Source organism: Protopterus annectens, chromosome 2.part0, assembly GCF_019279795.1.
Source record: "Protopterus annectens isolate FY-2018-M chromosome 2.part0, PAN1.0, whole genome shotgun sequence".
Classification (NCBI taxonomy): Eukaryota; Metazoa; Chordata; order Ceratodontiformes; family Protopteridae; genus Protopterus; species Protopterus annectens.
The window spans coordinates 1,524,233,977-1,524,258,634 of NC_056728.1; the positions used below are offsets into that span (position 1 = coordinate 1,524,233,977).

The window sequence follows — 24,658 nt, forward strand, 5'->3', positions numbered from 1 at the left end:
GTATAAATCCCCTCATTTGCATACACCACTGCCTTACTCCATACCACACATACTCTGGGCCTTTCCCCTTAGCAACCACTATTCCCTGGTATTGTTTTCATTCTGTATGCCATTGACTATAATGGCAAAATGCAGATTTCTGTAAAACTTGATTTTTCCCCTTTTTTAAAATTTTCGGCACAATCCCATTTGCGTGCCACTACCCTATGCTTAAACGGCTGAGATCGGCCAAAAAAATATGTTTTATTTTAAAAAATTAAAACTATTTATCATGCCAATGGCCGTATATTTTGCCATTGGCATGCCTACTAAATATAATACGTGTCTATTTTGAGCTGTCATGCCTCTGTTTTCTAGTTTACAGAAATGTGTTCAGCTAGTAACTGAACACATTTCTGCTTCTTACACTATTCCTGCACGGGTGCCTGCCTGCTTGCTGAATTGCTAATTCACCTCATTTGCATGGTTTTCACTAGCAAATGAAGTAATTTGCATTAGGCAGTGGTGTCTATGTAGGAATAGTGTAGGAGCGCATCTGCACATTCCGGGAGCCCTATACTGAATTGCTTGGTGGCCATGTTAAGTGCAGCAGCTGCTGCCCTATTCCTACACAAAATGTAGGGTTTAATGAATCCCGGGGATAGGTTTCTTACAGCCCTTCATGAAGCCTTTTTTAATGTTTTTATTGCTTCTGTTTCTTATTTTTCAATTGTGTATATGTTTTAAGAGGACCATACCATACTGCATCCCTTAATATCCAAATAATTATGTAAATTAGCCCTTGAAAGATAAATCAGATTACCAGAATAAGAGTAAAACATGGGGTTATAATGATTTACCTTTTGGAGCAAAAGTGGAAGGATTTTTTTTCTTTCTTGTGGCTCATGAGAAATCCATTTCATGATGGCCTCAAACACCACTTCCTCTTGCTTCACATTAAGTTCATCTTTCTCTATGAATTCTCCTAGTTCAGAAGACGACAGCTGCAGAATTTCATCTGATACTTTTACCATCTGTTCAAAGTTGTGAAGGATGAAGATATTGGCCTTGTTTTTCAGCTCAAAGCAGTGGTAACAGTTTGCAATCTTCCAAATTCCAATGCAGTTTTCTGAGCATAACTGAGACTCAAGAAACTCACAGCAAGCACTCACAATGCCTATCACATGAAACTGAGATGCTGCAGCAAGGAGTTGCTCCACATTGTCATTGGTGATAGCGACTGTTCTGGTATAAGCATATTCTATAATTGACTCCATCATGTGTGCAGAAACACCAGGAATATTGTATACTTGCTTCTCTGCATTACGCCAGGCACCGGCAAATAAAGCCCTAAGAATGACAAAAAATATGATTGCTTCCAAGTAAATAGGAGAAAATGCTGCTATTTTTCCATGTTCACCTTAATCAAGAGCTCATCTTAAGATGATGTGCATTATTTATTCTGATGTGTTCAATATTTTACATATCTTAGAATAACACTGAGTAAATCTTAACCCATTCTGGTCTACTGTCCTGTTTAATAATGCAATGCCCTTTTGCATCTGTTTCTATGAGATTTTCTGCTTTCCTTTTATCTCTAACCTTGCCTTTTCCTACTTTGTATGGCCACCATAATCTCTCCATTCTTGTAACATCACAGCTTTCCAATGCCTTACCTCCATCTATGGTCTGTATATGCAACCTGGAAATAAGGGTCACCTCCCTGATGTTATAGTATTAAAATAATGAGTAGCTTCTGGTTGACTGACTCACTGATATTATTATCAGTCAGAACAACACTGAGGAAATTCATAAAGAAAACGACATTATGGGCAGGACAACAGCAGCAGGATGTTCAAACTTCTGAAGTAACCGTATCATCCACAGAGGGTTTCAGAACTTCATTCTTGCTATGGCACCACTACCTGACAGGTATAGATGACACTATAGCTAAGTTATCGGTGTAAGGATATAGATGCCAATAAAGTGTGCTTCTCTACTTGGAATTTACCTGCATCTATATGAAATACAAAATTGGACTGCAGACTAGCATGGATCATGACAGTTATCTCAAGCTGCTGAGGAACGCAAGTGATTATTTTCATTTAAAATGCTGAAATTATGTGACTGGGATAGAAAGGAATTGTCTAAATATGTTGGCAGTGTAACACCTGAATGAAGATAACTTTGCTGAATAGCAGTTCAGACATATCAGCAGGCAATTTAGAATTAATGAAATTTCCAGCCCTTTGCAGAAAATACAGAAATTGCCTTCCTGAATTAAAGAGCAGTTGTACCCAAATAACACCTTCTCTGTCATTATGAGGTACTTCTTTAATCCAGTGCAAAAGTACTATATACAAAGAATAGATAATCAAATAGTTGTTGCTGTCTTTCGGCTTTTCCCGGTTAGAGTTCGCCACAGCAGAACTCTGGTCCGCTAATGATTGGCAGTAGGTTTTCACGAATGCCGAGGTGCCAGCTCGACATCCAACCTTCAACTAAGGCACGCCTATTTATGCATGTCTTTCGAACACCCACCCAACCACGGGGAGGACATGCAGACTCCACACAGAAGGCACTCCCCGCACTCCAGCCGAGAATCGAACGGGAGAACTTCTTGCTGTGAGGCAATGTTACCGCTGCACCACCGCAGAAGTCATAGATAATCAAATAGTATTCTTACAAATTTGTCAATGAAGGTCTTCCGCTACACATCAATATAAGATTTATTTTAAATCAAATGTCAATAAATAAATAAGTAGATAAATATTTATTTTTGGCATTTGTTGCATAATTTGTGACATTACATAGGTTTATGGGATTAATGGGTAACTGTATTTCATACTTTAATTCTGTGAAGAAAACAAACTAATTAGGCAAGTCATTTATTCCAGTTGCAGAGTGAGTAACAAGTTTAAAACAGAGGTAATGATGGCAGCCAGTCATTTTGTATGTGTGACACAGTACCATATTTACCCCTCAACTGTAAAGTGTGACCTAGAACTCTAACTCTGAATTTGAACAAAAAATGACTAAATACACTGTTTCATGATTAGTATTTGAATATAATTTAAAATACTATATATGAGGTGTCTAATGATAAAAATTAAACTATGTAACTTGAAAGAGATTAACCAATTCTCTATTTTTTTGAAGTACAAAATCAAGTTACTCTCGCTGAAAGTTACTAGACAGATATAAGCACAGGAAATGTTCTTCTTTTTACCACAGTAAGGTTTTGATACCTATAAATTTACATCAGACCGGTTAAAATATTGACTGTATGACAAAGCCGCATAGCATGGCAGCCCCACCCCATCAGACCAATTTGTGGTATACGAAACTGCAAAGCAATAATAACTATTAAAGAATGATTCAAGGACGCAAGCATGGCAGAAAAGGTGAAGATCTGATGACATTTTTGTTCATCTTTTGGCTGCGTTTGTCCTTTAAGTACAACATACCAAGAAGTTCAACCTCACTCCCCAAGTTTAGTATATTTGCATAGAGTTCCCATCAGCACTGTCTCTCAAGGTTTGGGAGTATAGAGTGTTAATTCTTTTACTGATAAATGTAAGGAAATATTGCAGCACTGATTTTCAAACAAATCCATAAAGAATATGTTTTATTTCTAGTATCAATTAATGTAACTTTCTAATACCTTTAGGTCAAAACTATCTTGGAAAATTAAAATACACTATAAGAGGATGTACTGTGTAAGCAATGTTAAAAAAAAAGAAGATACATAGAGTCAGTAAAAGGATGGACCCCAGAGAGGATATAGAGGCAGTACAGAACCTGGTAATAAAACCAATTACATTACCAAGGTGTTGGCATTTCAGTGTCAATGCAAACAAAAGCAAAGCACTTGCATGGAGGCAATAAACAATTTCAGGGGATCTCAGCTTTGGGATGAGAATACAGTAACATGTATTATTCATAAAAGAGAAAACACTAGTGAAAAGCAAATACATGGAAGTTATCCAAACAATCTACTATAAGGACAAGCAACATTGCAATCTACCATGAAGAAAAGTAGAGTTACTGACACAGAAGACAATATGTAAAATTCACTTTTGTATTTGTTTTGAGTAGGTAGAATGTGCTCTAGGATCCATGTTTAGCTACTATTTTGTTACAAATTAAAACTAGTAACTTAGAAGAAATAATACAGTAGGAGTCCCACATTGTAACAATGCAGTCACAATATAACGATAATTCAAATCAAACCGCTATATGGTTTTGCAGCAAAGAGGTAAATGTATCAGTCTATGAGCTGGACTTCACATTTGTACAGGGATGTAGAAAAAATATTTACCTTAACAGCCATGTATGAATGAATAATGGAGACAGTTATTAAACTGAAATATCCCATAGTAAGTTCTCATTCAAAGAATGATTTTGTGAAGCATTCTAATAGAAAGCTGGTGCAAGAAGAGGGAATGGAAGATAGGTTGATTCTTCCACTCATTGCAAAAACTGCTGGCTAGTGAAGGTGACATAGTGCTTGAGACAGGAGGAGTTTTATATATATATATATATATATATATATATATATATATATATATATATATATATATATATATTGTTAAGAAAATGTATAACTGCAATGTGCAAGCTTAAATGCATGTAGGGTTAAAAAGAAATTAATATGTTTATTCTGCTTATTCTGTGTGAAATATGTGCAGCTGCAGGAGACCTTGATAAGAGAACAGTTGACGCCTGAAAGTCTACCATAGTCAGCAGAATGTGTATTGAGGCCAGGGTTGTATCTTGACCCTAGGCAAATGTATCATATCAAGAGCTGGACAGCTGAAGGAGTGTGAGAAACAAGGGAGGGCTGAAATAAGCCCAAGGCCAGGTTGTTTTTCTCAAACATGTTTTTGCATGACAGCAATTTTCTGACCATGTCAGCAGTAAATCTAACAATATCTTCTTGTGTACATGCAGAGAACTATATAAGGGCAGCATGCTGAACTATGGAAAATCAGACAAACCTTGTACTTACATGCTTTGTCTCCTTGCTGCAAGTAATAAAGGGTGCCTTACTTGAACCTTACATGCACTGATCTTTGTGTTTTCCTTTACAGATTGGTCCTTCGGACCGGAAACCCTCACTTCACCTCAGATCAGACGGCCAGGTGGCTGAAACCGTACGGGGAAGAAACCAAATTGGTTCTTCTTATGTATAAAGTCCTCCAACTGAATTGTCGTCAAAAGAGGCCAGCCACTTTCTGATCTGCAACTGAAGGACAGGTTTTCCGTGAATCAGCGATCAATCATGTGGGCTCAGGTAAGGTGAATCTATTTTTTCTGTTTCAAGATCAGGGACTAGATGTGTATTATTTCTGTCAGATTGTGTTTTCTTACAGTCAGGGATAGAAAGGGTACAATCTTGTCATAGATCAGGTGAAACAGATCAGTAGGCTTTAGACAGTCATTCTGAAGAGACTTTAACAAAATCTGTGGTACACGTAAAAATCTGAAGGCATCAGATAATATTTTTCTGAACAGTCTACGTAGCAAACAAAATAGGGAAAAATGGGTAATAATTGTGCAAAGACACCCGGAAATCCACCGTTAACGGAAGATGCAAAATATATGCAGTCACAGCGCGCAGACAATATTAAATACTTTTCAAAATGGGTATTAAGTATGAATTTGACGGTAAATTAGAAAAATCCTCACTTATCAAACTTATCAAGCAACTCAAAACTGATTCTAAGGGTCAAGTTAAAAAACAATGACAGTTAGGAATTCCCCAGGCACACAGGTGGCTGGAGGAAGCAAACCACAGAGACCAAAAGAACAAAGACTCAGAGACAATGTTTTTAGATAAGGAAGACAATAACTTGGTAGTGGCATCGGCACCTCCGCCTTCCCCTTCTTTACCAGAGTACGGAGCAAGTGGAGAGATTGACCCACTCCCATTATATCCTATGCTCACTAGAGATAGGGACATTATAAAATTGAAATTAGCTAAAGTTAGAGATCCCATCGAAACTAGGTCCCGAACAAAGGGAAATAATCAAAAAGAAGGCTCTGAATTATGGCAGGTAGTTAAGGATACACAACCTGTAGAAGAAGAAATATGCCCACTTACAGAAGTTTGAACCCTCAGGCAGGACAGGAAGATCAGACTCCGACTATCTTAGTGTATAGACCCTAGACTCCGGAAGATATCCGGAAAGCTACAGAAGGGATTCCCCATCCGAAACTTAATTTCAGAAAATTTTTGGAAGATTTGCAAGGAATGAGGCTAAGCTATAACTTAAATGGGGAAGAGATAGAAAAAGTAGTTTGACAGATTGTAGGACCAGATTGGTACATGATTTGTGGCAACTGGAATCCTCGTGACACTGCACAAAAACGTCTTCCACACAGCAACGCAGAATTAGACACTAGAGTGAAGGGACTTACAGACCGCATCACTGAGAAATGGAAACCTAGGGCAGACTGGACTTGCATTAATCAGTGTGTCCAGCAGGAGGGCGAATCAGTTGACCAATACTTTGCTAGACTGTTAGAATGTTTTAACAACCACTGTGGAATGCAGGTTCCCGAAGATCAAAAACAAGATTCCCCATATGAACAGCAGTTAAAGAATGCATTTCTAAAAGGTAGTAGTACACCTATAAGCAGTTTCATTACAAAACACATGGTTGACCATTGAATGAGCAGATTACATTTACTACTCAAATATGCTAGACATGCTGAAAGGCATTTTAATAGCAAAAAGAAGAAGAAGGCTCAGGTATTTTCCATAGAAGATGGAGCAGAAGTTTATGTAGTGCACCCCGGGAAAAAGGGCAGGAAAAATGCACAGGGAGGTAGACAATCTGATCAGCGATCAGAAGACTTTGAAGGACGCAAGAAAAGGGGAGAATGTTTTAAATGTGCTAAAAAGGGACATTTAGCAAGGGATTGCAGGAAAAATAAGAAGGCAACAACGGAAGATAAAGAAGGTGAGGACTGACTATATGATAGTCAGGAATCACAAGAAGAGACCAGTAGAGAAAGGACAAACAAGGATGTGAAAAGGGAAGTAGAGGAAGCACAGGAAATTAATGACTGTTCAGGAGAAGATAAAGTACTAGATTTAGCTTTATTGAGCCTGGAGCTCTATTTAGCAAATACAAAAACGGAAGTTACACTTTTAGTAGAAGGCAGTGAGGTTAAATTTTTGTGTGATTCAGGGGCATCATGGACCCTGATACACCCATCCAAATTACCAGACAATTCAGAGTCACCTGATTATATATTGGTCAAAGCAGCAAATGGGCAGCTATACCGGGAGCACCTCTCCCGCAATATCACCATAACAGATCCTGTTTCAGGATTAACACAAAGAAGTAAGATTGTAGTTTCTGCAAAATGCCCAGTAAATCTCTTGGACAGGGATCTTATGCAGTTATTTGGCATAGCGGTGGTTCCAGCTATGCAGGGCATGGAAGCGCAGCGATGAACCAACACCTTTATGGTTCAATCGGGGGGTGAAATGTTTTATTGGTACAGTCAGGACCTGGTTACGACTGGTCCAGGGACTGTGACCAATGAACTGATGAACATAGCCATCCGTAAGTTTGCCTCCCTGGACATTGATAAACAGCACCTGCTGCATTGCACCCTGTATTTTTGTAACACACCAGGGCCTGATAATGAGTATGAAAAAGAATTATTTAAGCATCGTACAAACAGATTGGTACTGAGAAACTTATACTGGGATGCAGAAGGGAATAGTGTAGCCAGCTGTTCACTGCCCCAGGAGTTTTTGACACTTTATAAATCCAGTCGACTACCATGTTAGCCTGACCAAGAATAAAAACATACGGTGGGCAGACCTAGGGGAGAAAGTTACAAGATGGGAAAAAGAAACAGAACTGGAGTTGTCAGGACAGGGAATACAAGTGCAAAAATTGAATTGGGTGACTAAAGCTAACCCAGCTGTACATCTGCAGTCTTGCGGAGACAGCTGATGGATACTCCTGTTGACAGAAGAAGAAAATGCCTTACGAGATATACCAGAGACCCTCTGGTTAGCAGGAAAATCAGATGTAGGACTTATCCATACTGCAGGTCCAGTTAGTATTATGCCAAAATCAGCGTTTAGACCACAGAAGAGACAGTATCCCTTAAGAAAGGATGCAGAGGCAGGAATAAAACCTATCATAGCAGCATTACTTAAGGGAGGGGTTCTAGTAGAATCCCCTGATTCATCGTGTAATACACCTTTATTTCCAGTTAAAAAACCAATGGAGAATGGTGTATGGTTCAGGATTTGCAAGCTGTAAATGACGCAGTAATACCAAGGGCACCTATAGTGCCAGATCCACACACCTTGTTGAATGACTTAAAACCTCAACAAGAATATTTCTCTGTGCTAGACATTAGTAATGCATTCTTTTCAATACTAATACACCCAGACAGCCAGTATTGGTTTGCATTCACGTTTCAAGGAAAAATATAAACATATACGCGATTACCACAGGGATATTGTGAGAGCCCTACTATATTTTCACAAGAAATGTCAAGTAACCTGGCAGGATTTAACCCACCAAAGGGTAGTCAGGTCTTACTTTATGTCAATGACATTCTATTAGCAGCCCCCACCCTGCAGGATAGCAGGGAAGATACAGTAGCACTTCTACAATTTCTAGCTGCTGAGGGACACAAAGTGAATAAGAACAAACTGCAACTTTGGAAAAAACAGGTAAAGTACTTGGGATATGTAATATTCAAGGGAGGTAGAACTTTAGATGAGGACAGAAAGGTGGCAATTTTGCAGGCACCGAAGCCTACCACCAAGAAGGAAATTATGTCCTTCTTGGGGACGACTAATTTTTGTCGAAGCTGGATTCCAAACTATGCCTTGGAATCTGCACCTTTAACTGACCTTATTTACAAGACACCTATGGCAGTGCAAGACTTGTTACAATGGACAACGGAGGCAGAATCTGCTTTCTGTAAGCTGAAACAGTTAATGGCCTCCTCTCTAGTTCTGGGTTTGCCTAATTACCATAAGCGTTTTTTCCAGACTGTAGATTGCAAGCAGGGTTATATGACATCAGTACTAACACAACAACATGGGGATAAGCAACGTCCCATAGTGTACTATTCATCACAATTAGACCCAGTGGCAATATCTTTGCCACACTGTGTGCAGGCAATAGTCGCAGCAGCAATAGCAGTGCAGGCTTTGGCTTCAGTAGTCTTGTTTCATCCACTCACTCTAAGGGTACCTCATGCGGTCGCGATTATTTTATTCAAGAAAAATTAGCATAGCTCTCTCCTGCTAGGCATCTTTCCTGCATGACCATATTGTTGAGCCAACCTCATATGACAATTGAACGATGTACGACCTTAAACCCTTCTACCCTGCTCCCAACTCCTGCAGACGGCATACCACATCGCTGCCTGCAAATAATCGAGCAGAAGACATTACCTAGGAAAGACCTTACGGATGTCCCCTTGGATAATGCCGAGGTGACATATTACGTAGATGGCTTGTGCAAAAGGGGCCCTGCAGGACAGAATCTAGTAGGATATGCAGTAGTCTCTGATACTGAAGTTATAGAAGCAAAATCTTTATCGCATCATTTATCTGCACAGGCAGCAGAATTGATTGCTCTGACATGAACATGTACCTTAGCAAAGGATAAATGTGTAAACATCTTCACTGATAGCCAATACGCTTTTTCCACTGTACATGTGTTTGCACAACAGTGGAAAAACCGAGGAATGATAACATCTACTGGCAAACCTATAAATCATGCACAACTTATTTTAGATCTTTTAGAATCTATTCAATTGCCTCAAATGTTAGCTATTTGCAAATGTACAGCTCATACTAAACAACAGGACATAATTTCAAAAGGTAATGCGAGAGCTGATGCAGCTGCAAAACAGGCAGCTACAGAAGTATTCCTTCTAGATAAGGAGTTACAACCCTCTGAAACCTTGAATTTAGATATGTTAAAAACAATGCAGACACTCACTACACAAGCAGAAAAACTGCAATGGATGAAACGAGGAGCAATGCTCGATAAACGGCTGTACATCTCTAAGGAGGGAAAACCAATGCTACCCTCTAAATTGTTCCACTATGCGGCATTGTTGAGCCATGGGCAGTGCCATGTCTCAACAGGGGGGAATGATACAGCTGGTGAACCAGGTGTTCATAACATACGGATTTAAAAAATATTCTAAAAAAATTTGTTTAATGTGTCAGATCTGTAACAAACACCATGCACAGGGGGCGATAAAGCCTAAGCGAGGGAGTTTTCCCACACCACCATATCCGTTTCACACTATCTGTATGGATTTTATAGAACCAAACAAATGTGAAAACAAGAAGTACTGCCTTGTCATTATAGATATGTTCTCCTGGTGGGTGGAAGCTTTTCCAACCAAAAATCCAGATTCAGCTACAGTAGCAAAGGTACTTGTTAAGGACATTATTCCTAGGTTTGGTATTCCGGAAAAAAATCTATAATGACAATGGTACGCACTTTGTAAATCAAACTATACAGCAGCTGAGTAAGTTTTTTGGCATTTCTCTAAAAAATCATTGTGCATATCATCCGCAGTCTGCAGGGCTGGTTGAAAGGCATAATGGTATACTAAAAAGCAAACTAAGGAAATTGATAGCTGAAACGGGGAAAACCTGGCTGTACTGTTTACCTCTGGCACTGTTGAGCATGAGTACTATCCCTACAGCAAAAGGACTGACTCCTTTTGAAAAGCTGTAAGGAAGGGCTTATTACACACCCCAGTGGAAACCTTTCATGTCATCAGATCAGGAAGCTGATTTTACACTAGCTGAATATATGAAAAAGTTGTTGAGTTCTAAACATCTGTTGCAGTTTAATTCTGTTTCAGGTCAGAAACAAGCCGAAACATTGGAAGTGACAGTGACGCCAGGAGACTGGGTGTGGATTAAAATCATGAAGCGAAAGAACTGGGCATCGCCAAAGCGGGAAGGTCCCTACCAGGTGCTTCTTTCAACACCTACTGTGGTCAAGATAGCAGAACGGGCCTCATGGATACATCTGACACACTTGCAGTTGGTGAGAAACTTTGAACTGGACAAGGACCTTACCTCTCCATCGGGACCCTAAGCACAAAAGTCTGGCTACAAAGGGGGGTCAGATCAATAGGAACTGATCCATCTCAAACCCAGTGAAGCAGTTTTTGGTGCTAAGGTCCTATAGGGCAGAGAGTAAGATCACGTGTCCAAGTAAAATGACTGAATCAAGAAAATATCTTTTGGAAGAACCGGAGAAGACAGAGACAATATGGAACAACCATTTCCACAGAAATATTGCATGACCATCCTACTGATCATCATGGTAACAATAATCTTTTTTGTTATGGCCATTTCTCTTCTCTGTTACGCAAGTAGAATTTAGTAAGCGTGAGTGGCACCCGAATTTCAATACTTACCAGGCAATCAAATACGTGTATGCTGAAACCTTCAATGTTTCAAACTGCTGGGTCTGCACAGCTCTACCAACAGCATATGGGGGATTACTGCTAACTTCAGTTCCCCTAGGGGCTAATAAGACCTGGGAAAACCTAATTCATGACACATCGAATGTCACATCAGAAGATTCATGACACATTGAATGTCACATCAGAAGATAAAGTAGCACTACACTTGTCTATTCGTCAAAAGGGAACTGTGTGTTTTCATAAGAATGATACAGTCAGGGTAGGATGGAGCCATTGCAATGCAACAGTTCCATGTAGATGCTACACTAAACCTAATAACACTGGATCTTATTGCAACACAAACTATGATTCGTTTTTTGAATTGATGTATAGAACAATCAAGGAAGTAAAACATGATTCTGTTCTCTACAAACAACTGTCAATAATTGACAAAAAAATGTTTCAGGCAGGACAAGGGTATGTTTATTGTAAAGTTACCACTAAAGTAGAAAATTGTTACTTTATATGCGGAAGAAAAGCATATAAATGGCTACCTGAAAACTGGGCCGGTAGCTGTTTTTTGGGATACTTGGTTCCGGCTATATGACACACGGCAGTCTTACTTCAAGGGAAAATTTGGAATGTCTGAGAAATCAAGAAGCCTGCTAATCCAGTGGGACAAATCGATGCACCCTGGAAATACTATCATGATTTAGGCCATGGGAATAGCAAAGGACTATCGCACATGGATCGGGGTGATGACGTCATATCGTGGGCAGGCATAATACCAGCATATGGAGCAATGAAATTGATCTGGGAGCTGAGAAAACTATCTAAACTTCTTGAAATAATGAGTAATGCAACCTTTTCTGCCCTAGAATAGGTAACCGATGAACTAACTGCCATGAGAAAAGTGGTACTTCAAAATCGCATGGCTCTTGATTTCACCCTAGTGGCGAAAGGAGGTATGTGTGCTTTAATCCAGGAGGAGTGCTGTTCATTTATTCCTGACAACAAACACAAGATAGACAGCCATCTTGAAATAATTCAGCAGGTGTTGACCATGACCAAACCAGGACCAAATCCATTGACAGACTTTTTCCAGAAATGGTTCGGGGTTTGGGGCAGCGTCCTGATGAACATTCTGAGTGCCATCTGTGTAGGGGTAGCCTTACTGATGGTGTGTGGATGCTGCTGCATCCCCTGTATGAAAGGACTACTTAAGAATATCATAGACGCTTCAGTTTCAGAAACTTTATATCAGAATGGTGAATTCGAAGAATTACTCAAAACTGAAAAAAAAATGCTTTCACAGGCTTAAACTGAATGACTCTCTAACTGCAAATCCTAAGTAGGAAATGGTTATGGGAAGAAAAACTGTTTATGCTTGTTTTGAAGGTAGAATAAAGTATTAAAAGGGGGGAAATGTTAAGAAAATGTATAACTGCAATGTGCAAGCTTAAATGCATTTAGGGTTAAAAAGAAATTAATACGTTTATTCTGCATATTCTGTGTGAAATATGTGCAGCTGCAGGAGACCTTGATAAAAGAACAATTGATGCCTGAAAGTCTACAATAGTCAGCAGAATGTGTATTGAGGCCAGGGTTGTATCTTGACCCTAGGCAAATGTATCATATCAAGAACTGGACAGCTGAAGGAGTGTGAGAAACAAGGGAGGGCTGAAATAAGCCCAAGGCCAGGTTGTTTTTCTCAAACATGTTCTTGCAAGACAGCAATTTTCTGACTATGTTAGCAGTAAATCTAACAATATCTTCTTGTGTACATGCAGAAAAATGTATAAGAACAACATGCTGAACTATGGAAAATCAGACAAACCTTGTACTTACATGCTTTGTCTCCTTGCTGCAAGTAATAAAGGGTGCCTTACTTGAACCTTACATGCATTGATCTTTGTGTTTTCCTTTATATATATATATATATATATATATATATATATATATATATATATATATATATATATACTTTACTTGTGTTTGGATTCTGTTGCAGTCAGTGTATGATTCTGTATTCACAAGTTTAGTCTTTTCTTTAGTGTGGGCAGAAATACACATTTTGCATTGGTGCTTCTTGCCTTATGCTCTAAAAGATGGGAGATTCTACAGCTGGTTTGTATGATACACTTTAGTCTGAAGTTATATAACTGAAATATGGGAAGTTAGGTTGTAAACTTAGAATGAAACATTGATACATCAAAGAGCTGCACAGGATGTAATGTTCCACCCAAATACTGAAGTAATACAACACTAACTAGCTGGAATAGGTATTTAGTTGTGCTGAAGAGCATGATGTCAGGCTTCAGCATAATTAATATTAAAGCTAATGAAATGAACCAAGAGTGAATTCCATGAGGTAATTTTCAAGTATGCAGCTAATGCAGGTGTAGAATGAATTCAAAGTTCAGGTCTCAGTATCATTATTTTAAAATAATGTTTGCATATTATGGAGTTTGATCCTAAAAGCTTTAATGAAAAATAAATAATAAACAATAATGGACCAAATATGAAACCTTCTGGGATTCCAAGGATAAACAGTGGATGACGGGAGTTTTCTTCTTTTTACTTTGGAAAAGCATTGATGAGATGAGTGTACCTGCATTGAAGGCATGCTGATGGTAGTAAGTTTTATTTATTTACTTAATATTTTGATAACCAGGTGGATGAACTTGTCAACAGACCTGTTTCAGATATGACCCAGAGGAATAAATGTACAAAAATAATAACACCCAAATATAGACAGTTTGAAATAAAATATGTACAGTTGTGAACTGTATGTGTTGCAAAAATCAGTTGACAAGTATAGTACTATATAACAGGATCATCACATAATAAAGGTATAAGTACTCTGTGTATGATGTGATAAAAACTCGACTTTTTATTGTAGTAAAAGTGTGGGAAGGAACAAGTTATAAACTAGGAGAATGCAATTTAATTTAACCGGTGTCTCAAAAGGAAGAACACTATGCTTTATTTCCAAGGTGGGCTTTTAAAGCTTTTTTGATTTATAATTTCTAATAAAGATTGGAGATATTTTTCTACTGAGTGTAGGTTATTCCAGGTGACAGGATCAGTCCTAGCAAAAACTCTTTCACTTATTGTAGCTCTGAAAGGTGGTCTCCTTAAGGTGAGTATGTCTTCTTCTGTATGTCTTATGAAATAATTTGGATCCCTTATGGTTTGCTTGCAGCTCAAATTAAAGCAATAACCTAACTTTAAGATTCTAAAAAAGAGTGATTGAAGAAGGAGTGTTGCATGGTTGGGGATACCTAGCTAGCTGAAATTTGTTAGACATACCATGAAGTGTCTACATATCTGCTGGGAGAGCAATCCCGCCAATGTTATTTTCCATAATTTGCAGTTTTTATGTACTGTAGGCAGAGCAGGGAATTATTAGATTGTATTCAAACTTTGGAATCATAACTTTCTTGCATTGGTGGTCCTAGTTGAGTGACTGAGAAGGTGGGAGGTTCTATAGCGAAATTTAAAATAGGATTGCACTTTACTTGTAATTAAGTATGGGTCTTCAATTTTATGGAATGATCAAGGTTCAGACTTAGATATTTTTATTTTAGGGATGCTATTGATCCTTTTTGTCCTTAATAATAATTTGAATTAGAGTTGGTAATTTACAGAAGGTAGAGAGCAGCTTGGCATTAGTTTAATTCAGGTTAATCAAGAGGTTGTTGTCAGTTAGCCAGGAACAAAGTAGTAAGAATTTAGATTGCAGTTTTTTTCTCTTTTTTCTTATTTTTTCTGATTGTTGACTTCTGCTTTACAAATTTCAAATAGCAGAATGGAATCTGTATATATGACTAGATTAAGAATGTGAATGTGATATGTGAGGTCATTGAAGAATAATAACAAAACTAGAGGGCCAAGGACACATCTTTGTGATACTCCAGTCTTTAATGTACCAATATCAGAGAATGAGTTATTAAAAAAGTACTGAAATATCTACTCTTTAAGTCATTTTAGAATGGGGTGATTACATTGTTTCCAAAGCCAAGCCTTGCTATTTGAGACATACAAGGTTATAATCAACTGTCTCAAAAAATAGTCATATCAATACAGACTTTGGTAGTTTTGAGGTTATCATTAATGTTGCTATAAACTGGACCTGTGCTAGTAAACAGAGCTGTAGTTGTAATAAATGCATTACAGAAGCCATTTGGATGGATGCTGAATAGACTTTTAATGATTTGCTTATATAATATTTTCTTAAATATTTTAGAAATACAACTAAGACGTGGGTTAGGCCAAGATAATGTTTGCAAGGGAGAGTAAGAGTCAATCAAAAGCTTTAATCGGGCTGCTAAAGGCTGTATCATGAAAGTTCTGTGGATCCATTATAATGAGAACATGATTAATTAGAAAGAGTGTAGCAGATAAGTTACTATTCCACTTTCTGAAGAGATTATATTGGTAATAATGAAGGTCAACTTGACAAGAAGAGATGTCAGATAGGAGAATACAGTTCTTTCTACAGTTTTTGGTAGTAGTAGTAGGAGAAATAGATGAAAAGATGTGCTATGGGACAAAATGTGGTAAGAAAGAGGAGATTGCATTCTTTCCCTTCTTTGAATAGAGGTATTGGTGTGATATCCTTAACATGTAAGAAATAAGCCACTGGTTAATGCCAACCGATTGTGTGTTAAATGTGTAATAGTACCACAGGTTTCTAGAAAATTGGAGTTGAGACCATCTGAACCTGTGTATCCATAAGTGGACAGTTGTCAGTTACTTCTTGAACAGTCAGCTTTTGGAAGAAGAATGTGGAGGTGAAGCATACTTCTCATCTGCCTTGATTTTGCTGAATGCCACTGATTTACCCTAATTTTTTTGTTCTGTTGTTCATAAACATTTGATACCCTGGTAAATAACTAAAGATTTTAGTTAGTTGGTAATGCCAGACAATGGAATTTCATATTTCCCCTGAAAATGCATGTTGATGAAAACCTGTTGTTCTTTTAACTTTTAAAGTCTATTCAATATTTAAAGTTTTCCCAATTTTGCAATTTTGTCTTACCATTATTTTAGGTAGTATCCAAAATTCCTGAAAAACAAGCTGAAAAATATGAGGTAAAAGTAGTCTATTAAAACAGGGAAAAGAAGGTGACTTTGTGGCATAAAATAAAGAAAAAATTGACTAACTGTTTATCAAGGTTACTGGAGGAGACAATCGGGGATGAGATAAATCATGGGGTAATAGCTGTTCATTTCTGCCACAAAGGGTTTTGATGAGCATGTCACAGAGTACATCTCCTACTCTATACTTTTGTGTACTAAAGACCTAGTGGGAGTATTTATTTAAAAGGGGAGCAGAGTCATCTGGCATGCAGTGTCAGTTCTGAAACCAAGAGATGCCCGAACAATGCACCCCCTGTAGATGCACCTATATTTGGGTTTTAGATTTGGTTTTGTGGGCACTCTATGTACCTCGACATCTCTTTAGAATTATGAGTATAAGGAATATTATATCCAATAATTGGAATGTCCTGAAAGGGAATATAGATTTATTTAAAACAGTAAATAGATTTCTAGAGACAGTAAAAAAACAGTAAATAGATTTAAATACAAAAAGCCCATGAACTTGAAAAAATATGTTAGAAAAAAAAATTGAAACAATAGTGCATTTACCATTAAAATGAAAACCAAGGGGTATATGTGTCTAATGTGAAGTATGCAGGTTCATTCTGACAGGTCCATATATATTTCATTCAGATATTAAGAGTACAATTCCGACAAGGTATCATCACAATTGTAACTCTGTAGGAGTTGTTTTCTTTGCTATATGTGAACCCTGCAGTAGTTTTTACATTGGCATGACCACTCATAGACTATACAGAAGAATCAAAGTACATGTAATAGAAATCAAAGATACCAACAACTCACTTGGTAAGCATCCTTTAATCTGCAACAAATGTAAATTTTATTTTAGCATTTTAGACTATGAACCTTGTGATTATCAGGGTGGTGATTTAAAAAAATGTTTAGAGGTTAGAGAAACCAAGTAGTAGATAATAGTTGAAGCAGATCATTTACTAGGTCAGTGATGGCGAACCTATGACATGTGTGTCAAAGGTGACATGCCACAACATTTTGGGTGGCACTCCAGCATTCATCAACACCCAAAGAAACTGCTTTTGCATTCAATGTTTATGTCAAGTGCATTGAAGTATTTTGTGCCAGGTGCCAGTTCAACAACACTGCTGCAGGGGTTAGGAAGTTATTAACTATTTCAGTATACTGTCTCAACAGAGTCTGCAAAGGGCAGTGCTGACATTGTTTTCTCTTTGTGGCTACACTTCTGCAAAGCGCAAGTAGTCTGCATTTCTAGGAGTGTACTGTTTTACATTCCTCTCAACTGTCCCTCTTGATCCCTCCTGAAGCTGTTGACTTTTTACACTTAATAATTTATTTTATTTATTTTATTTACATTTGTTTACCAGATAAGTCTGACTGGGCAGGTTGCCTGTTTTAAACAGAGGCCTGGGGAGAAAAGCTTCAATAAGAAAAAAATATACATTGCAATACAAAAATATAAAAATGCAAAATACAAAAAGTGCAAACATAACACAAACACAAAATATATAAAACAGTACTTCAACATAGAGTTGGAGGCCTAATAGTACAACATGTGATAGTCAAAAAGCAGAAAGTGAGAGAAAACATTATTTAAATATGTTGTATATGCTGATGCAAAAAGGGGGAAGAGGGAAGTTGATTTTTTTACAAACACACGATCAATGAATAGTATAATGAGATATTAAAACATAGTTTGATTTTTATTGTAGCTGTAAACAATTCTATTGTACACAGAGGATGATTAGTAAGTGAAACATAAGATATTGTTGACTAGTCTGCTAACTTTTGTAAGTGTGTGATTTCCGTGTATAATAGTATGTCAACATTATTCTGTAAGTTGGGGTACAATCTGGAAGTCTACTGTAAAAGAGAGAGATGGAAGAAATAATGAGGGTATTGGGGAGCATATAGAAACAATACTAGTAAAGGAAGTGTTCTACCTACATATTTGAATGTGGTGCAGTATAGCTAGTTATAATATGGTCAGGCTTTCTAAGGGAAAATAAATGCTGTTTTCATGGGGTGTAGGTGATAATCATGACAATAATTAGACCTATAGACTTATTTTCCTTCAGAAAATGCATATTAATTCACATTCATTTTTTTCTGTCAGTGTCTCAGATTAGTAGTGCTAGTAGTTTAAAACTGTCCATGTCTCTTATTTCTAGATTTGTCCCTGATCCTGAGATTTATCCCTGTGCTTTGAGAGCTATGCTGTTTTATTTATTTATTTATTTATGTATGTATGTGTGTGTGTGTGTGTGTGTGTGTGTGTGTGTGTGTGTGTGTGTGTGTGTGTGTGTGTGTGTGTATATATATATATATATATATATATATATATATATATATATATATATATACATATATATGGTCCCCCTTCACAATCCCGAATTACTGAATGCTCAAAATTCAGTAACTCGTGACTGCAAGGTCGAAAATGCAGAAGAGCAAATTCAAATATCTCAAATTCACACTTATGCATGTCAGCTACGGGATGGGAAGTGTGTGAGTTGGGATGTTTTATGGAAGTGAAGGTAAGTGAGTGTATGTGTGTGTTTTGTAAGTTGTGCGTGTGGGTTAGTGTAGGGAGGTGGGAGTATGAGTGTGATTGCTTGATGTGGGGTTGGGAGGGTGGCCTAATGGTTAAGGTGTTTGCCTTGCAAGCACAAGGTGCAGAGTTTGAGTCTCATAAGGGATAATTGGCTAGGCTTAAAATGGCTCACAAGGGCAGTTAGCTTAGTGCTTATCTATGAACCGATGTATTTGTGTGTGTGTGAGGCAGTTTAAAATGTCTGTGTGGTGTTTTTTTTTTTTTGTGTATTAGTGCAATCTCGGAGTTAGAATATAAGTAGGGGGGTGTGGGGGCACAGCCCCCCATGTGCGGGTTGCAGGGGGGCTTGCCCCCCCTGTGTACATGTAGTGTAGGGCTTGTAGTTTATGTTATGTGGGTTGTACGGTGTGCGTGTTGTTTGGTGTATGTGTTCTGTATGTTCGGGGTTTTTTGTTTTCATGCTTGTGGGTTTTGGGATTTTTGTTGGTTCGACTTTATAATTTCAAGTTACTGACTTTCAAGCATTCAGTAATTCGATATTATGAAGGGGAGCCATATATATATATATATATATATATATATATATTATTTTTTTGTGGGTTGACACACCAACAGAGTAGGCATTTTCTGAAATTTTGACAAGCTGAACCCAAAAGGTTTGCCATCACTTTACAATGTCTTACAAAAAGTGTTTTTGAAACTGAGAGGTTATAGACGATACGTTTTTTGTAGACACGTGCAATTTATTATTTTATTAGTTTGATGCTATTATAAGTTTTAAACACTAATTTTCAATATTATTTATTTGGCCTATATATTAATGTAATGAACTTTAAACTTTGACATCGCATATATTTAAATTTGTTAGTTTGCTTCATTAGTCATTCTGATTGAGTCCAGTAATTTAGTTGAGGGTGAATGTGCTCAATTAAAATTTTAATCTTGTACATTGTGGTTGGTGGCTTTTTGTTTTTTTCTTTTTTTGTCGTTTTGTTTTTTTAATATACTTTTTTTACCTCATACCTTGTTCCTGGTTCATAGTTTATTAGTTGTCCAGCTCTTTCCTTTTGGAACAATGCAGCTTAGTGAATATATTGAAGTTCCAAGCAAAGGCTTGTGTTCTAAAATGTACTTTTCAGTTTGCATTAATTGATATCAGGGTTTTGTTCCTAATTATTATATTTGTAGCATCTATTATGCAACATCAAAACATACCACATCTGTCCATATATAGAAGGACAAAACCTCTTAACTAGAAAACACACGTTTTAAGCATGTGCTTGAGCTAAGTAGATGTTCACACAAAGTAGCATGCAACCCACAAAACAGGCATGCTCCCTATACCTGGCATGTGAAGTGTTTCCACCCTTGTAACATCTTTACTTTCATATTCTCATTTTAAGGTTGTTCTAACTCAGAGAAAAAGTGATTTAAAAAATACTTTCAAACTCTGATTAATTTTTCTCTAGGATGGTATGATCTTGGAGTGCACATAGCTTTATAGGTAAGTAGTAGGTTAGCTGATTTTGTGGAGGATTTTAAGACTAGCCAATTTCCCTTTTGGTGCACAAACTAATCTGTCCTATTTGATGATAGCTTGGCCTTACCCATCCCATAGAATATAATCATATATTACCTCTAATGAGAATAACTGGGATCATACCACAGATAATCTGTGGGGACCCATGCATGGGATAAAACATTTAGGAGCTAGAGGGGGCAGGTATATTTTTTGTTTCCCATCCATTGATCCAAGTTGCACTTGAATATGGACAGGGATGAACATTGTTTTATGTGGATGGAGAGTCTGTTCCAGAGCAGTGGCATCCTCTGCGAGATATACCTGTACCTCCAAACCATTCTGTTGATGATGCAGAAGAGTTTCAGATCCCTAGACATAGCATTTCTGATTCCATTTGACTTGCTGATGTGCAGTAGATCAATTAATAATGAGCCAGAGGATGTCTTGTATGCCAGATGTAGGTCACCTCTGTATGATACCAAGTATAGTGACAAATCTTTGAGATGGTCCATATATGACACATTCTTTAGGCCTTGTATCCTTTTAGTAAGGTATCTCTCTGGGCATTCCAGTTATTGTATGTGTCTGGACAAATACATGACAAAGGGGACATTATACTCAATGAATGGACTAATGAGGATTGAGTAAAGGTGGACAATGGCATTTACACACATATAACTCTGCAATATAGAAGGACTTTTTTATGACAATGGACACATGGTGGTCAAAAGATAAATAAAATGTACATGTTAAGCCTAAACACATAGCTTTAACAGAATTTCTGTGAATGCAAAATAAGCAAATAGAAACTAAAGTTAATTTAAAATCGTTTTTTCCTCTAAAAACTGCATTTTACCTGATTTTGACCTAGCACTCAAGTGTGGGGTCATTTATTGCACTGTTGTGATTATTTTGCTGCTTGTCTATCTCTGCTACCTTTAAACTACAACAAAAAGAAAAAAAAATCTTGCTTTTTTCCCACTTTCTGAAAGTTAAGAAAGTTCAGTTACAGATTTGCTGTTCTGAACTGTTTGGAAGTTTCTAGAAGGCCAGTGTTTGCTTGGGCTAAAGGGAAGTCTCTGTGTTCACCAGTGGGAGTGGTTGACACTGAACAGCCTGCCTGTCCCTGGAGGAGTGGTTACTGCCTGGAAGCTGTAGTTTTATTGGCCATTTTGGGTCATTTCTAAACTCCTTGATCTCCCTCTCCCAAAACCCTACAACTCTCTTTTTGCGCGGTTGTGTGCACTGAGCAGCGTCGGGCAGCGCCGCCTAAACAGGTTTAAACTATTCCAGGCTCCACAAAGTCTGCTCTTCACTTTTTCCCTTAGAACTGTTCAAACTCTCAAAGTAATCACTCTATTCTCTTTCTAAAACCCTGCACTTGCTCAGCTCTTATAAGGAAACACTAACTAAAGCACTACACCCTCCTTGACTTCTCATAAGTATTAGGCTCCTGATTGGTCCTTCCTGATCAAGTGAAAAATCAGTTCCCTTCCCTAATCTGATCAGTAAAAAAACAGTTCCCTATACTAATCTGGTATGTCCAAGGGTCAGTTTCAAGGTTACTCTCCAGTCCAGCTGGTGAATCTGAGAATTTTGAGGCAATGTTACAATTGCCTTATGTACACAGACAAACCTCTCCTCCTTCCAACAAACGCTAATACATGTGAGAGATGCAGTTACACAGCCAAACTGGAGGCTGAGCTCTCTCAACCCAAGACTGACACAGTCAGTCAGGAGGAAAAGGTAACCACATGCACCACAAATCCAGTCTCACACAGACCTATTGCATCTGCATACCCAACACATAAACACACAAAAACATACACAGAGGCTCTAAATAAAAGTCTGTCTAAACAGCAAAGACCTGCTAAGCAGATATCCAAGCAACAGCCACCCCTCAACAATACCCATGAATCACATATCTCACAAAATCAGTGTGCCTCACAGTCACAGCCCTTAAGGCCAAACAACATACCAAATACACTTGTTATAGGGGACTCTATTGTCTGGCACACTGACGTCCCACTCACCAGGCTGAACAAGGAGAAGGTCACTGTAAGCTGCCTGTTGGGTGCCAGGATCCGCCACATAATGCAAGCACTCAGGTCACTCCAAAGCAAGCACAAGTATGACTCCGTCATTGTCCATGCTGGTGTGAATGACCTGAGATGTACCTCCCTGGACTACATGAAAAGAGACATAAACGGGCTCTCTGACGATGTAGCCCAGGCTGGTATGACCCTGACCTTGAGTAGCATCTTGCCCTCACCAAGAATGATGCCACAGTATAAAGACAAAATGATCAGTTTCAACAATTGGCTAAAGTATTGGTGTCATTCAAAGGGGATCCAGTGTCTGTCAGCCTGGGATGACATGCTTGACAAGCCACGTTGTTTCACTAGGGATGGCTTGCACCTGTCACCCTTAGACTTTCATATACTGGCCAAGGCTCTTGCCACCCCCATAGTGTCTTTTTTAGGCAAGGCTCAAAGGACAAACCCACCTCCATAGACAACCCAAGGATAAAAAAACTAAAGGTAATGCTACTCAATGCCAGAAGTGTAAACCTCAAGATGCACGCACTCCAGGCTCTCCTCAGTATGGAGAAAATCGATGTCTGTGCAGTAACAGAAACCTGGTTCAAGACTCCTGATAGCACCCCAGCACTACCAGGTTATAACTCATACCATGCGTTTCAGCCCCAAAACTCGTACCAAAGCAGAAAAGGAGGGGGAGTATCTATATTCATCAAAGATACCTACACCTCCAGGTTAGTGGCACTGCACGAAGCATCGGAAACCATCCATGTGCAACTAACAGCGGGCAAAACTGCCTTTCAGTTTGTAGCCTGCTACAGAACACCCTCCCTATTACAGGAACCCCACTTAACATTCATGAGAACACTGGAGAATATGAGGGTCTCTCCAAACACTATGTTATTGGGTGACTTCAACTACCCAAACATTGACTGGGAAAACCACTCACGCCCAAACACCCTCGCCCAACGGTTCCTTGAATTTATAAACTCTAACACGATGGAACAACTAGTCACCACTCCCATAAGAGGGAACAACATATTGGACCTGGTCATCACCAACATGGGGACTCTATGTTCCACACCAGAGATAAACCCCTCATTGATAAGATCAGACTATAAACAAATTTCCCTGGACATCCATATCCCGTCCCCACCCCCAGCCAAGGAAATCACTGTAAAAAATTTCTCAAAAGCCAACTTTGCACTTCTCAAGACTGAGGTGGGATCCTTCAAAGCCCCCGGGCCAGAGGATAATACAGCCCAATCCGCAGAATCCTTTACAAATGTATTCTATGATCACCTGCAGGAATGCATGGATCGTGCTATCCCAAATAAAACCAAGACTCACTCCTCCAAAAACAGGAGACTGGTCTGGTGGACCCCGGCCATAAATAAGCTATACAACAGAAGGAGGAAGCTACTACATGACAGAGAAAAATCCCAAAATGGAAAGGCATCTCTGATCAGTATTAGCAAGAAACTTTGATCCCTCATAAAATCATCAAAGGCCAGTTTCGAAAGAAAAATTGCCCTAGACACTAAAGATAATCTCAAGGCCTTCTTTAGTTATGTCAGGAATATGGGTGGAAACTCCCAGATATGCTCTGAATTGTTGCATAATGCTACAAAATATACCAAACCTACAGACATAGCCAACATCCTGGCAGACAGATTCAGCGCAAACTTCTCCCCCCCTTCTCCCCCAAAGGAGCAAATGCCTATCCCAACTGAATGTAACCTCCCTGACATCACAGATGCACATATGAAAGCTGCCCTCTCCAAAGCAAACAACACAGCATCTATGGGACCGGACGGTGTCCCAGGCTGTGTCTTACACGAGCTCCAAGAAGAACTGAACCCTCACATTAAGTCACTGTTCAAACTTTGCCTTACTACAGGATATGTACCCAAAGAATGGCATACAGCTACAGTGGTCCCACTCCACAAAGGTGGTGCCACAACGGACCCTGGGAACTATCGCCCCATAAGCCTGACTAGTCTGGTCTGTAAAGCTATGGAGCGTGTTATC

At 38.5% G+C, this 24,658-nt stretch overlaps 1 protein-coding gene across 1 annotated transcript in view; it reads right to left on the reverse strand.

The window, feature by feature from the left end:
- LOC122792852 (kelch-like protein 10) overlaps positions 1-24,658 on the reverse strand; it is a 217,671-nt gene that overhangs the window by 157,728 nt on the left and 35,285 nt on the right. The window contains exon 2 of the mRNA XM_044060412.1: positions 840-1,329. Within this exon, the coding sequence (XP_043916347.1) occupies positions 840-1,329 (490 nt within the window). The remainder of the gene's footprint in view (positions 1-839; positions 1,330-24,658) is intronic.